We start from the raw sequence: 16,565 nt of genomic DNA, 5'->3' as shown, positions 1-16,565 counted from the left end.
AGTCAGAGAAACTACACGACAAGCTGGTAGTCCGCTGCAGAAATTCGAGGGTCAGTCTCAAATTTCTGTTATGGATTTCACAGCCAAGACATTAACATACAGCATTGTAGTTTATGTCGATTTTTTGCGTGGATTTTCGTGTGGTGTTCATTGCATTTCCCTACCAAAGTCTGCGGATTTTGATGTGGATTTGCCCCACTTCTGCACTGAAAATCTGCACAAACAATTAGCATGCTGCTGATTTCAAAACAGGTCAATTTCCACATGTGTAACAATCTCATCTGCTTACCATGTGCATTTGACGCACATTACGAGGACCCGATTTTGGTTCAGCCCCATTAAATAGCGCTAAAGCAGGAGCAGACTCTTGCCGGTGTCCTGTGTGTCTGTGTGGAAACCGCTGCCAAAACATTTGTTGGTGCAGTCTGGAAAACCATAAATAACCTGCGGATGCATGAACGACAATGTAGACTCCCAAATGAAAAAAGTGGGAGTGGGAGTGGCATGCAGTGGCTTTACTCCGTAGTCATCCCACTCCATTGTCTGCAACTGTGGAAAGCTGCTCATATCGGGGAGGACATCATCATGATGGTTGGCATTATTTATATATTGTCCTTCTCTTCTCCTCGTCTTCTAGGATTCTACACAGCCTGGTTGCTTCCAGCTGCTGTGATTGGGACGTGTGTCTTCATCTCTGGTGTCCTGACAATGGGTACTAACAGAGCAGCGTGAGTGTGAGAGCATCAACAAGTCTTGAACCCAGTGGGTGATACTGACAGAAGATTAACAGAAAACTGTATGTTGCGCTCCACAGGCAGGAGATATGTCAGAGTGAGGAGAAGTACCTGATGTGTCCCTTATGTGACACCTGTAAAAACTGGTATATCTCCGAGATCTGTCCCATGGCCAAGGTACGTCTTCTGGTCACTTCCAACAGTCATCTGATTCCTGGGGTTTGGCATTATAATATGTGTGCCTTCTTCAGGTCGGTTACCTGTTTGATCACCCTGGGACTGTGTTCTTCAGCATCTTCATGTCCTTCTGGGCAGTCACCTTCTTGGAATACTGGAAGAGGAAGAACGCCACGTTGGCTCATCACTGGGACTGCATGGACTTCCAAGAAGATGAGGTGAATTGAGAATTGATGAGTCTCTGTGTAGCTGACCGGTGGATGTGTGGTTTCATGTCATCCCTGACTGGTGTAGGGTAACATTTCTATTCACTGGCATGCCATGGACTTGGTGCCACAATGTTCAAGGACCACACTTATCCCAATGTTTTCTTTGACGTTCATATCAATTTCTTTTCTCTCTTTAACAAGGAACGTCCCCGTCCAGAGTTTGCTGCGATGGCACCTCAAATGGAGCAGAACCCAGTTACTGGGGTCAAAGAACCGTATTTTCCACAGAGGGACCGTCTCTCTAGGATCCTCACTGGTTCCATGGTGATTGTGATCATGGTGAGACAATATGACGTGTAAACTGGTATATATGTGTCAATATTTTGATTTGTAGGTATCTGGAGTGCCCTTCTAAGATATACAACCCGCAGGATATGACATCATCACCCATACATTTCCAGTAGTGATGTCATCAGTTATTTTATTTGCCAGGATAAGAAGGAGGTGGCCTCAGCTAGATAGAGGGTCTAGGAGAAATTGTCAACTTCTCTCCTCTTCACAGCTCTGCGTGGTCATGATCTTCTTGGTGTCGGTCATCATGTATAGGGGGATAGTCAGTATGATGATGTATCACACAGGAAACAGCATCCTCATGACACAGGTATGACCTGGGCACAACCAGGGACCCCACTCACCAAAGTTCTCAAGTATCAGCTGTTTAGGCTCTTTAATTGATAAGTGGGTGTTATATACTGCCCCATGGATATGAGTTGCGTTGTATATGGTGCTGTTGTAATTGATGGTATTGTATATGGCCACATTGATACGAATGGCAGAGTACATGGCCCTGCTGATATGAGTGGTAGAGTATATGGTCCTGTTGATATGGATGGCAGAGTATATGGTGCTGTTGATATGAGTAGATCTGTATATGGCCTCACTGATCAAAATGAGGTTATATACTGCTCCATTTAGTGATTTTTGTATTTTGTTGTTTTCTGTATTTTCAGGCTGGAAACATTGCAAATATCAGCAGCTCAATGGTGAATTTAGTCCTTATCCTTCTAATGAGTCAGGTCTACACCTCACTGGCTGAGAAGCTAACCCGCTGGGGTGAGAAGTACACATGTATTTAGTACATAATCATGTATTATATGGTGGGGGAGTAGTATACATGTAATAGATCATGTAGAAATAGAATACATGTGATAGATGATGGGAAGGAGTATACATGTGGTAGAGAATGAGGAAATAGATCCAGTAAATATGTGATCATGGGGAGTAATATACATGTCATAGATCATGAGGAGTAGTATACATGTCATAGATGATGGGAAGTGATATACATATGATAAATGATGGGGAGTAGTATATGTGATAGGTAATGTGCAGTGGTATACATGTGATAGATGATTGGAAAATAGTATACATGTGATAGATGATGTGGAGTAGTATATGTGATAGATAATTTGAGAGTAGTATACATGTGATAGATGATGAGAAGTAATATACACCTGATAGATGATGGGGGAGTTTATGTGATAAATGATGGGGGAGTAGTATAATTGTAATAGATCATCAGAAGTAGTATACATGTGATAGATAATGGGGAGTAGTATACAAGTGATAGATAATGGGGAGTAGTATACAAGTGATAGATAATGGGGAGTAGTATACAAGTGATAGATAATGGGGAGTAGTATACAAGTGATAGATAATGGGGGGTAGTATACAAGTGATAGATAATGGGGAGTAGTATACAAGTGATAGATAATGGGGAGTAGTATACAAGTGATAGATAATGGGGAGTAGTATACAAGTGATAGATAATGGGGAGTAGTATACAAGTGATAGATAATGGGGAGTAGTATACAAGTGATAGATAATGGGAGAGTATTTTACACGTGATAAATGATGGGGAGTAATATACATGTGATAGATAATGGAGAGGTAGTACACAAGTGATAGATAATGGGGGAGTTGTATACATTTGATAGTTAATGGGGGAGTAGTATACATGTGGATCTGGTAGAATTCCTAATATTTAAATTAATGACATTGACACATCAGTCATGCACCACAGGAGCTTACACTCTATATTCTTACAATCATTCTGAGCTGTGGACGGATGCTGGAGAACAGTTGAGTAATTGTAGCACCATAAATTATCAGCTTTCCCGTAAATTGACAGATAAACATGAGAATTATGAGAATTGAGCCTACTGCATCCCTTACACGTGTGTGTGATATGTAACAGCACGGTGTCACCTTCTTGTAACCAAATGTCAATTCTAATGTCCCCGCATCATCTTAACCTGTAGGGGGAGCTGCATATTATTTATGTGCAGTGCAAGGGTGACAGGCCTTTAGAGGGCGCTACATACTCTGGATGTGCAATGAGCGATGTTGCTGGAGGCTCAATAACTGCATCAGTGGCAGCTGCTGGGAATGTGATGATTTACCGTAGACCCTGTTCCTTTATATAGCTTTGCTCTGCGGGGACCCGGCCCTCGTCCTGCAGCATTTTGGATGCGTCTCTGCAGAATCTCCAATAAACTCTTTACATCTGTTAAAACTGCAACGAATGTTACAAATCCCAGACGTTCTTTTGCCCCGATTCTAATTAATAATATCAACACCAGCATAATGAGACAATCTGCAGATTTAATATATATTTTTTAATTCTTCACCATTGTCAAGATCTCTGTTTGCTGTCAGATTTTTGCTGCTGATGTGCTGTACTTTTATTAGCACTCTGTAAATACAGGAGAGCGAATGTCAATATCAGAAAAGACGCAGACGGCCAACAGGTCAAACACCAGGACCTGGACCTATGTTGGTTGCATTTGTTCAGGCCACATGGCAGCCCCCACCGCACTGATGTTTTCACCTGCAGACAGAAGGAGACAGGCCCATATAACAGGACATGCTGCACATCTGTCATATTAAAGGGCTTCTGTCAGCCCACTAAACCGTTTTTTTTTTGGTTTACTTATAATCCCTATAGTGCGATTTCTGCATACATAAGCTAAATAATCATTTCGGTTCAGTAGAATTTGTTAAAAACGTAATTTTAAAATATGCAAATTACCTTGCTACCAGCAAGTAGAGCAGCTACTTGCTGGTAGCAGCCGCATCCTCCGATCCTAAAGATGCCCCCTCCGCATGTTGATTGACAAGGCCAGGGAACGGGATCGTCCTCTGCTGGCCCTGTCTGCTATCAAGATTTCGCGCCTACGCCGTAACGGTATTCAGTCGGCGCAGGGGCACTGAGAGGCGGCCGCTCGCTCGGCCGCTCAATCCTCAATGCGCCTGCGCCGATGACGTCACATCTACACCCGGCGCAGGCGCATTGAGGATGGAGCGGCCGAGCGAGCGGCCGCCTCTCAGTGCGCCTGCGCCAATTGAAGACAGGTACGGCGCAGGCGCGAGATTTTGAATTCAAACAGGGCCAGCAGAGAACGATCCCGTTCCCTGGCCCTGTCAATCAACATGCGGAGGGGGCATCTTTAGGATTGGAGGATGCGGCTGCTACCAGCAAGTAGCCGTCCTACTTGCTGGTAGCAAGGTAATTTGCATATTTTAAAATTACGTTTTTAACAAATTCTACTGAACCGAAATGATTATTTAGCTTATGTATGCAGAAATCGCACTATAGGGATTATAAGTAAACAAAAAAAAAAGAAACGGTTTAGTGGGGTGACAGAAGCCCCAAAGGGACACTCCATACATGCTGAATGTTTTACTGCAATGAATGGTTGTGGCTGACACATTGATGTGATTCCTCCTCACAGAGATGCATCGCACTCAGTCCTTGCATGAAGACGCCTTCACCTTCAAAGTTTTTATCTTCCAGTTTGTGAATTTCTACTCATCCCCGTTCTATGTGGCTTTCTTCAAGGGCAGGTGAGATGGTTCTAGAGGGCCAAATATCCCCTGGAGGGTTTCTGCCGCAGTGTGTGAATGGGATTTCCAAAAACAATCAATGTAACACGGAGTAGATGTAACGTGTGACGAACCTGAGATGTGTCTGTTTGTGTTCTTCAGATTTGTGGGATATCCCGGGGAGTACGGCAAACTGATGGGCATGAGAAATGAAGACGTGAGTAGAGAGGGAACAGACCCTTCTTCATTTCTTTTATTTCCCTGTTGTATCTGGTAAATGTTCCATTAACCGACCTCACAGATCATTTGTTTGGGATTAAAGAGCAGGGTCTGCTTTCTCTCCAGACCATTCTCTTGAATGCCAGACTCATCAACATACCATACTGTATATTGTTACGTTATTAAACATGATGGGTAGAGTTGTCCTTTAACTTGACATGTACGTATTTGTCTTGTGGCAGTGCGGTCCTGGCGGATGTCTCATAGAACTTGCTCAGCAGCTCTTCATTATAATGGTTGGGAAGCAGATTGTCAGCAATGTGCAGGAATTTCTCGTACCGTAAGTTTGCTCCACAATAATCCATCCACTGCATTAAGGGGGTTTTCCAGGACCCATCGAACCTTTAAAAGGGTTTTTCAAGAATAATAATATTTTTCAGCAAGTGCCCTCAGCCTGCCCCTTAAAATAGAAGATTCATACTTACGTGCTCCACGCCGCTTCGTTCCTCGGCACAATCCCTGCAATGCTTTATTCTGGCGGTGCATGGGCATGGTCACCTGCACCACTCTAGGCAATGCCTGACTTCAACGGTGTTCTGGCCACATGCATCATTTTACCAATGAAACCAGTCATTTGCTGGAGCGGTTCATGTGACCATGCCCTTGCACTGCCGGAAGATAACAGTGCGGGGACTGGAAGATGGAGACTGCAGAGGCAATGCCGAGGACCAGAGTTGCAAGGAGCAGGTAAGCATGAATCTTATGTTTCAGAGGGCAGGCTGCAGGCACTTGCTAAAACATCATTACTCTTGGAAAAGCCCTTTAAAGGAGTTTTCTGAGAGTATTTTTAATGATGACCTATCTTTTGGATAGGTCATCAGTATCTGATCAGTGGTGGTCCAACACCTGGGACCCCCACCGATCAGCTGTTTGAGAAGGCACCAGTGCTCGCTGTGGTGCTGAGCCTTCTATAGCTTTGCCTAGGCCAACGTCACATTCATCTGTCACGTGGCCTAGACGCAGCTCAGCCCCATTGAAGTGAATTGGGTCGAGCTGCGATACCAAGCACAGCCACTATACAATGTACGACACTGTGCTTGGTGAGGTGAGAGAAGACTGCTGCGCTCACAGGAGTGCTGGTGCCTTCTCAAACAGCTGATTGGCGGAGTTCAGGTGTCCCATAATCTGTGACCCCCACAGATCAGATACTGATGAACTATCCAGGTCTTCTGAAGGCTTCGAGGCCTGTCATAGCCAAACTTTCTATGGAGCCATAGTGAACCTCCCCTAGGCTGCAATGTTAAATCAGATGATCGCATGTTAAAGGGGTTATCCAAAGTCTAACACATGCCCCCAATGCCCAGGTCCCTCATATAGATTATACTTACCCTGCTCCCCAGCACCCATGTCGCTCCTGATCAACTCATGGCTGCTGCTGCATCTCCCCGGGCTGAGCAGGTAATAGCAGGCCATGACGGGGATGAGCCACCCTAGTTTTGCAAGTGACGCTAGGGAGTAGAGATGAGCGAATTTCTAAAAAATTCGATTTGGCAGGTTCGACGAATTTTCAGAAAAGATTAGATCCGAATTTATTTGCGGCGAATCGCATAAAAAAACAGCTGTTTCCTGCCTGTATATTGGTGTAGAACACTGTGCCTTGCAGTAACACGCATAGGGAGTCTGCTGTGGTAGTGAAACAATACTGTGAGTCAGTATGACGTATGACAGTCGTTGCTCTTAGAATAACTGCACACTTCACTTATTTGGGCAGTTACGGGGCCAAAACTGACCAAAAAACTCCAGTGTGAACTCAGCCTTACAGGTCGATGTTAGCGCCAGTTATAAAGAGCCGTGCAGAGGCTCAAGATCCTACTATACCGTCGTCAGCTAATTCCACATAGATTTCTAGAGGACCTGTTGTATTAAATGCTTATACAAGTAGAGTCCACCTGACAGAGTGGAGAGCAGTAAGTTTGTGTTGACGTCACTGATTATTTTGCCCTTCCTCTGATCCATCAGAACAGTAATCCCCCAAAAAACGGATCCTGTCTGTTGAGCATCCGCCTTCACTCGGTCAGCATTTGGTCAGTAATCCATCAGTATTGCTAAAGCCCAAAAAAACATTAGTGGATCCAAAACAGAGATGGAATATTGAATGAAATATTTGCATGTCTTCTGTGTTTTGTACGCACTAATGCTTTTGGCTACCAAATCTTAAGCCAATTCTGATGCACCATGCAGGCCTTACAGCTGCTACACAGACAGGATCCATTGTGCGTCTCATTTTTCCTTCCTTCTGACAGATCAGAAGAAGGGTCAAATATATGATGATGTCAACCAGGCCAAGAAAGGCAAAATAGTGGCCCAGTCATGGAGTGGGGATGGTGGGAGAACAGCTTGAGAAGTCCACAGAGTGGCCCAATGACATAGTGTTGAGGTAGCAGCAGCATGAGGAGACCACAGAGTGGCCCAGTGACATAGTGGGGAGGTGGCAGCAGCAGCAACATCATGAGGAGACCACAGAGTGGCCCATTTACATTGTGTTAAGGTGGCAGCAGCATGAGGAAGCCACAGAGTGGCCCAGTGACATAGTGTTGAGTTAGCAGCATCATGAGGAGGCCACAGACTGGCAAGGTGACATAGTGTGGAGGTGGCAGCAGCAGCATCAGGAGGCCACAGAGTGGCCCAGTGACATAATGTTGATTTAGCAGCAGCATGAGGAGACCACAGAGTGGCAAAGTGAATTAGTGTGGATGTGGCAGCAGCAGCATGAATAGACCACAGAGTGGCAAGGTGACATAGTGTGGAGGTGGCAGCAGCATAAGGAGGCCACAGAAACATAGAACCATTTGGCCCATCTAGTCTGCCCAATATACTAAATACTATGAATAGCCCTTGGCCCTATCTTATATGAAGGATAGCCTTATGCCTATCCCATGCATGTTTAAACTCCTTCACTGTATTTGCAGCTACCGCCTCTGCAGGAAGGCTATTCTATGCATCCACTACTCTCTCAGTAAAGTAATACATGTTAAGGTCCTTTAATCTTTCTTGGTAAGTTTTATCCTGCAATCCATGTACTAGTTTAGTAGCTCTTCTCTGAACTCTCTCCAAAGTATCAATATCCTTCTGGAGATATGGTCTCCAGTACTGCGCACAATACTCCAGATGAGGTCTCACTAGTGCTCTGTAGAGCGGCATGAGCACCTCCCTCTGTCTACTGGTAATGCCTCTCCCTATACACCCAAGCATTCTGCTGGCATTTCCTGCTGCTCTATGACATTGTCTGCCTACCTTTAAGTCTCTGAAATAATGATCCCTAAATCCCTTTCCTCAGATACTGAGGTTAGGACTGTATCACTGATTTTATATTCTGCTCTTGGGTTTTTACGCCCCAGGTGCATTATCTTGCACTTATCAACATTAAATTTTAGTTGCCAGATTTTTGAACATTTGTTACCAGATTTTTGACCATTCACAGAGTGGCAAGGTAACATAGTGTGAGGTGGCAGCAGCATAAGGAGCCCACAGAGTGGCCTTGTGACACAGTGTTGCTTTAGCAGCAGCATGAGAAGGCCATAGAGTGGCAAGGTGACATAGTGTGGAGGTGGCAGCAGCATGAGGAGGCCACAGACTGGCAAGGTGACATAGTGTAAAGGTGGCAGCAGTAGCAGCATGAGGAGGCCACAGAGTGACCCAGTGACATAGCGTGGGGGTGGCAGCAGCATGAGGAGACCACAAAGTGGCAAGATGACATAGTGTGGAAGTGGCAGAAGCAGCATGAGAAGGCCACAGAGTGGCCCAGTGACATAGTGTTGATTTAGCAGCAGCATGAGGAGGCCACAGACTGGCAAGGTGACATAGTGTGGAGGTGGCAGCAGCAGCATGGGGAGGCAACAGAGTGGCACAATGACAGAGTGTGGAGGTGGCAGCAGCATGAGAAGACCACAAAGTAGCCCAGAGACAGAGTTGTGAGTTGGCAGCAGCATGAGGAGACCACAGAGTGGCGAGGTGGTAGCAGCATTAGGAGGCCACAGAGTGACCCAGTGACATAGTGTTGATTTAGTAGCAGCATGAGGAGACCACAGAGTGGTAATATGACATAGTGTAGATTTAGTAGCAGCATGAGGAGACCACAGAGTGGCAAGGTGATATAGTGTGGAGGTGGCAGCAGCATAAGGATAACACAGAGTGGCCCATTTACATAGTGTTGAGGTGGCAGCAGCATGAGGAAGCCACAGAGTGGCCTAGTGACATAGTGTTGAGTTAGCAGCGGCATGAAGAGGCCACAGACTGGCAAGGTGACATAGTGTGGAGGTGGCAGCAGCATGAGGAGGCCACGGATTGGCAAGATGACATAGTGTGGAGGTGGCAGCAGCAGAATGAGGATGCCACAGAGTGGCACAATGATAGAGTGTGGAGGTGGCAGCATCACAAAGAGACCATATAGTGGCCCAGAGACAGAGATGTGAGTTGGCAGCAGCATGATGAGACCACAGAGTGGCAAGGTGATATAGTGTGGAGGTGGCAGCAGCATAAGGAGGCCACAGAGTGGCCTAGTGACATAGTGTTGCTTTAGCAGCAGCATGAGAAGGCCATAGAGTGGCAAGGTGACATAGTGTGGAGGTGGCAGCAGCATGAGGAGGCCACAGACTGGCAAGGTGACATAGTGTAAAGGTGGCAGCAGTAGCAGCATGAGGAGGCCACAGAGTGACCCACTGACATAGCGTGGAGGTGGCAGCAGCATGAGGAGACCACAAAGTGGCAAGGTGACATAGTGTGGAAGTGGCAGAAGCAGCATGAGAAGGCCACAGAGTGGCCCAGTGACATAGTGTTGATTTAGCAGCAGCATGAGGAGGCCACAGACTGGCAAGGTGACAGTGTAAAGGTGGCAGCAGTAGCAGCATGAGGAGGCCACAGAGTGACCCACTGACATAGCGTGGAGGTGGCAGCAGCATGAGGAGACCACAAAGTGGCAAGGTGACATAGTGTGGAAGTGGCAGAAGCAGCATGAGGAGGCCACAGAGTGGCCCAGTGACATAGTGTTGATTTAGCAGCAGCATGAGGAGGCCACAGACTGGCAAGGTGACATAGTGTGGAGGTGGCAGCAGCAGCATGGGGAGGCAACAGAGTGGCACAATGACAGAGTGTGGAGGTGGCAGCAGCATGAGGAGGCCACAGAGTGACCCACTGACATAGCGTGGAGATGGCAGCAGCATGAGGAGACCACAAAGTGGCAAGGTGACATAGTGTAGAAGTGGCAGAAGCAGCATGAGGAGGCCACAGAGTGGCCCAGTGACATAGTGTTGATTTTGCAGCAGCATGAGGAGGCCACAGACTGGCAAGGTGACATAGTGTGGAGGTGGCAGCAGCAGCATGGGGGGGCAACAGAGTGGCGCAATGACAGACTGTGGAGGTGGCAGCAGCATGAGAAGACCACAGAGTAGCCCAGAGACAGAGTTGTGAGTTGGCAGCAGCATGAGGAGACCACAGAGTGGCGAGGTGGTAGCAGCATTAGGAGGCCACAGAGTGACCCAGTGACATAGTGTTGATTTAGCAGCAGCATGAGGAGACCACAGAGTGGTAATATGACATAGTGTAGATTTAGTAGCAGCATAAGGAGACCACAGAGTGGCAAGGTGATATAGTGTGGAGGTGGCAGCAGCATAAGGATAACACAGAGTGGCCTATTTAACCACTTCAGCCCCGCTAGGTGAAACCCCCTTCATGACCAGAGCACTTTTTACACTTCGGCACTACACTCCTTTCACCGTTTATCGCTCGGTCATGCAACTTACCACCCAAATGAATTTTACCTCCTTTTCTTCTCACTAATGGAGCTTTCATTTGGTGGTATTTTATTGCTGCTGACATTTTTACTTTTTTTGTTATTAATCAAAATGTAACGATTTTTTAGCAAAAAAATGAAATTTTTCACTTTCAGCTGTAAAATTTTGCAAAAAAAAACGACATCAATATATAAATTTTTCGCCAAATTTATTGTTCTACATGTCTTTGATAAAAAAATAATGTTTGGGCAAAAAAAAAATGGTTTGGGTAAAAGTTATAGCATTTACAAACTATGGTACAAAAATGTGAATTTCCGCTTTTTGAAACAGCTCTGACTTTCTGAGCACCTGTCATGATTCCTGAGGTTCTACAATGCCCAAACAGTAGAAAACCCCCACAAATGACCCCATTTCGGAAAGTAGACACCCTAAGGTATTCGCTGATGGGCATAGTGAGTTCATAGAACTTTTTATTTTTTGTCACAAGTTAGCGGAAAATGATGATGATTTTATTTATTTATTTTTTTCTTACAAAGTCTCATATTCCACTAACTTGCGACAAAAAATAAAAAATTCTAGGAACTCGCCATGCCCCTCACGGAATACCTTGGGGTGTCTTCTTTCCAAAATGGGGTCACTTGTGGCATAGTTATACTGCCCTGGCAATTTAGGGGCCCAAATGTGTGAGAAGAACTTTGCAATCAAAATGTGTAAAAAATGACCGGTGAAATCCAAAAGGTGCACTTTGGAATATGTGCCCCTTTGCCCACCTTGGCAGCAAAAAAGTGTCACACATCTGGTATCGTCGTACTCAGGAGAAGTTGGGGAATGTGTTTTGGGGTGTCATTTTACATATACCCATGCTGGGTGAGAAAAATATCTTGGTCAAATGCCAACTTTGTATAAAAAAATGGGAAAAGTTGTCTTTTGCCAAGATATTTCTCTCATCCAGCATGGGTATATGTAAAATGACACCCCAAAACACATTCCCCAACTTCTCCTGAGTACGGCGATACCAGATGTGTCACACTTTTTTGCTGCCAAGGTGGGCAAAGGGGCACATATTCCAAAGTGCACCTTTCAGATTTTGCAGGCCATTGTTTACACATTTTGATTGCAAGGTACTTCTCACACATTTGGGCCCCTAAATTGCCAGGGCAGTATAACTACGCCACAAGTGACCCCATTTTGGAAAGAAGACACCCCAAGGTATTCCGTGAGGGGCATGGCAAGTTCCTAGAATTTTTTATTTTTTGTCACAAGTTAGCGGAAAATGATGATTTATTTTTTTTTCTCTTTTTTCCTTACAAAGTCTCATATTCCACTAACTTGCGACAAAAAAAAAAAAATTCTAGGAACTCGCCATGCCCCTCACGGAATACCTTGGGGTGTCTTCTTTAAAAAAAGGGGTCACTTGTGGCGTAGTTATACTGCCCTGGCAATTTAGGGGCCCAAATGTGTGAGAAGAACTTTGCAATCAAAATGTGTAAAAAATGACCGGTGAAATCCAAAAGGTGCACTTTGGAATGTGGGTCCCTTTGCCCACCTTGGCAGCAAAAAAGTGTCACACATCTGGTATCGCCGTACTCAGGAGAAGTTGGGGAATGTGTTTTGGGGTGTCATTTTACATATACCCATGCTGGATGAGAGAAATATCTTGGCAAAAGACAACTTTTCCCATTTTTTTATACAAAGTTGGCATTTGACCAAGATATTTTTCTCATCCAGCATGGGTATATGTAAAATGACACCCCAAAACACATTCCCCAACTTCTCCTGAGTACGGCGATACCAGATGTGTGACACTTTTTTGCTGCCAAGGTGGGCAAAGGGGCACATATTCCAAAGTGCACCTTTCAGATTTTGCAGGCCATTTTTTACACATTTTGATTGCAAGGTACTTCTCACACATTTGGGCCCCTAAATTGCCAGGGCAGTATAACTACGCCACAAGTGACCCCATTTTGGAAAGAAGACACCCCAAGGTATTCCGTGAGGGGCATGGCGAGTTCCTAGAATCTTTTATTTTTTGTCGCAAGTTAGTGGAATATGAGACTTTGTAAGGAAAAAAGAAAAAAAAAGAAAAATCATAATTTTCCGCTAACTTGTGACAAAAAATAAAAAATTCTAGGAACTCGCCATGCCCCTCACGGAATACCTTGGGGTGTCTTCTTTCCAAAATGGGGTCACTTGTGGCGTAGTTATACTGCCCTGGCAATTTAGGGGCCCAAATGTGTAAGAAGTACCTTGCAATCAAAATCTGTAAAAAATGGCCTGTGAAATCCGAAAGGTGCACTTTGGAATATGCGCCCCTTTGCCCACCTTGGCTGAAAAAAAGTGACACACATCTGGTATCGCCGTACTCAGGAGAAGTTGGGGAATGTGTTTTGGGGTGTCATTTTACATATACCCATGCTGGGTGAGAGAAATATCTTGGCAAAAGACAACTTTTCCTATTTTTTTATACAAAGTTGGCATTTGACCAAGATATTTTTCTCACCCAGCATGGGTATATGTAAAATGACACCCCAAAACACATTCCCCAACTTCTCCTGAGTACGGCGATACCAGATGTGTGACACTTTTTTGCAGCCTAGATGCGCAAAGGGGCCCAAATTCCTTTTAGGAGGGCATTTTTAGACATTTGGATCCCAGACTTCTTCTCACACTTTCGGGCCCCTAAAAAGCCAGGGCAGTATAAATACCCCACATGTGACCCCACTTTGGAAAGAAGACACCCCAAGGTATTCAATGAGGGGCCTGGCGAGTTCCTAGAAATTTTTTATTTTTTGCATAAGTTAGCGGAAATTGATTTTTTTGGTTTTTTTCTCACAAAGTCTCACTTTCCGCTAACTTAGGACAAAAATTTCAATCTTTCATGGACTCAATATGCCCCTCAGCGAATACCTTGGGGTGTCTTCTTTCCGAAATGGGGTCACATGTGGGGTATTTATACTGCCCTGGCTTTTTAGGGGCCCTAAAGCGTGAGAAGAAGTCTGGAATATAAATGTCTAAAAATGTTTACGCATTTGGATTCCGTGAGGGGTATGGTGAGTTCATGGGAGATTTTATTTTTTGACACAAGTTAGTGGAATATGAGACTTAGTAAGAAAAAACAAAAAATTTCCGCTAACTTGTGCCAAAAAAAATGTCTGAATGGAGCCTTACGGGGGGGGGTGATCAATGACAGGGGGGTGATCAATGACAGGGGGGGTGATCAATGACAGGGGGGTGATCAATGACAGGGGGGTAATCACCCATATAGACTCCCGGATCACCCCCCTGTCATTGATCACCCCCCTGGTAAGGCTCCATTCAGACGTCCGTATAATTTTTACGGATCCATGGATCGGATCCGCAAAACACATGCGGACGTCTGAATGGAGCCTTACAGGGAGGTTATCAATGACAGGGGGTGATCAGGGTGATCACCCCCCTGTCACTGATCACCCCCCCTGTAAGGCTCCATTCAGACATCCGCATGATTTTTTACGGAATAATGGATACATGGATCGGATCCACAAAACACATGCAGACATCTGAATGGAGCCTTACAGGGGGTTTATCAATGACAGGGGGTGATCAGGGTGATCACCCCCCTGTCACTGATCACCCCCCCTGTAAGGCTCCATTCAGACATCCGCATGATTTTTTACGGATCCATGGATACATGGATCGGATCCACAAAACACATGCGGACGTCTGAATGGAGCCTTACAGGGAGGTTATCAATGACAGGGGATGATCAGGGTGATCAGGGTGATCACCCCCCTGTCACTGATCACCCCCCCGTAAGGCTCCATTCAGACATCCGCATGATTTTTTACGGATCCATGGATACATGGATCGGATCCACAAAACACATGCGGACGTCTGAATGGAGCCTTACAGGGGGGTTATCAATGACAGGGGGTGATCAGGGTGATCACCCCCCTGTCACTGATCACCCCCCTTGTAAGGCTCCATTCAGACATCCGCATGATTTTTTACGGATCCATGGATACATGGATCGGATCCACAAAACACATGCGGACGTCTGAATGGAGCCTTACAGGGAGGTTATCAATGACAGGGGGTGATCAGGGTGATCACCCCCCTGTCACTGATCACCCCCCCTGTAAGGCTCCATTCAGACATCCGCATGATTTTTTACGGATCCATGGATACATGGATCGGATCCACAAAACACATGCAGACGTCTGAATGGAGCCTTACAGGGGGGTTATCAATGACAGGGGGTGATCAGGGTGATCAGGGTGATCACCCCCCTGTCACTGATCACCCCCCTGTAAGGCTCCATTCAGACATCCGCATGATTTTTTACGGATACATGGATACATGGATCGGATCCACAAAACACATGCGGACGTCTGAATGGAGCCTTACAGGGGGGTGATCAATGACAGGGGGGTGATCAGGGAGTGTATATGGGTGATCACCCGCCTGTCATTGATCACCCCCTGTAAGGCTCCATTCAGACGTCCGCATGTGTTTTGCGGATCCGATCCATGTATCCATGGATCCGTAAAAATCATGCGGACGTCTGAATGGAGCCTTACAGGGGGGTGATCAATGACAGGGGGTGATCAGGGAGTGTATATGGGTGATCACCCGCCTGTCATTGATCACCCCCCTGTAACGCTCCTTTCAGACGTCCGCATGATTTTTACGGATCCATGGATACATGGATCGGATCCACAAAACACATGCGGACGTCTGAATGGAGCCTTACAGGGGGGTGATCAATGACAGGGGGGTGATCAGGGAGTGTATATGGGTGATCACCCGCCTGTCATTGATCACCCCCTGTAAGGCTCCATTCAGACGTCCGCATGTGTTTTGCGGATCCGATCCATGTATCCATGGATCCGTAAAAATCATGCGGACGTCTGAATGGAGCCTTACAGGGGGGTGATCAATGACAGGGGGGTGATCAATGACAGGGGGTGATCAGGGAGTGTATATGGGTGATCACCCGCCTGTCATTGATCACCCCCCTGTAAGGCTCCATTTAGACGTCCGTATGCGTTTTGCGGATCCGATCCATGTATCCGTGGATCCGTAAAAATCATACGGACGTCTGAACGGAGCCTGACAGGGCGGTGATCAATGACAGGGCGGTGATCAATGACAGGGGGGTGATCAGGGAGTTTATATGGGGTGATCATGGGTGATCAGGGGTTTATAAGGGGTTAATAAGTGACGGGGGGGGGTGTAGTGTAGTGTGGTGTTTGGTGCGACTGTACTGACCTAACAAAAGGGACCACCAGAGGACCAGGTAGGAGGTATATTAGACGCTGTTATGAAAACAGCGTCTAATATACCTGTTAGGGGTTAAAAAATTCGGATCTCCAGCCTGCCAGCGAACGATCGCCGCTGGCAGGCTGGAGATCCACTCGCTTACCTTCCGTTCCTGTGCGCGCGCGTTCACAGGAAATCTCGCGTCTCGCGAGATTACGCATATATGCGTGACTGTGCGCAGGGCTGCCACCTCCGGAACGCGAATCTGCGTTAGGCGGTCCGGAGGTGGTTAAATAGTGTTGAGGTGGCAG

The 16,565-nt window shown here is 46.1% G+C and overlaps 1 protein-coding gene across 1 annotated transcript in view; it reads left to right on the top strand.

The window, feature by feature from the left end:
- Positions 1-16,565, top strand: part of ANO7 (anoctamin 7) — a 61,821-nt gene that overhangs the window by 13,113 nt on the left and 32,143 nt on the right. Inside the window, 9 exon segments of the mRNA XM_044278595.1 lie at positions 638-728; positions 815-911; positions 986-1,129; positions 1,322-1,459; positions 1,683-1,781; positions 2,131-2,233; positions 4,915-5,026; positions 5,168-5,222; positions 5,467-5,564. Of these exon segments, the coding sequence (XP_044134530.1) occupies positions 638-728; positions 815-911; positions 986-1,129; positions 1,322-1,459; positions 1,683-1,781; positions 2,131-2,233; positions 4,915-5,026; positions 5,168-5,222; positions 5,467-5,564 (937 nt within the window).

This window comes from Bufo gargarizans, chromosome 2 (assembly GCF_014858855.1).
Source record: "Bufo gargarizans isolate SCDJY-AF-19 chromosome 2, ASM1485885v1, whole genome shotgun sequence".
Lineage (NCBI taxonomy): Eukaryota > Metazoa > Chordata > Amphibia > Anura > Bufonidae > Bufo > Bufo gargarizans.
Note: the sequence above shows the minus strand (reverse complement) of the source record. Positions and strands in the feature narration are given on the sequence as shown.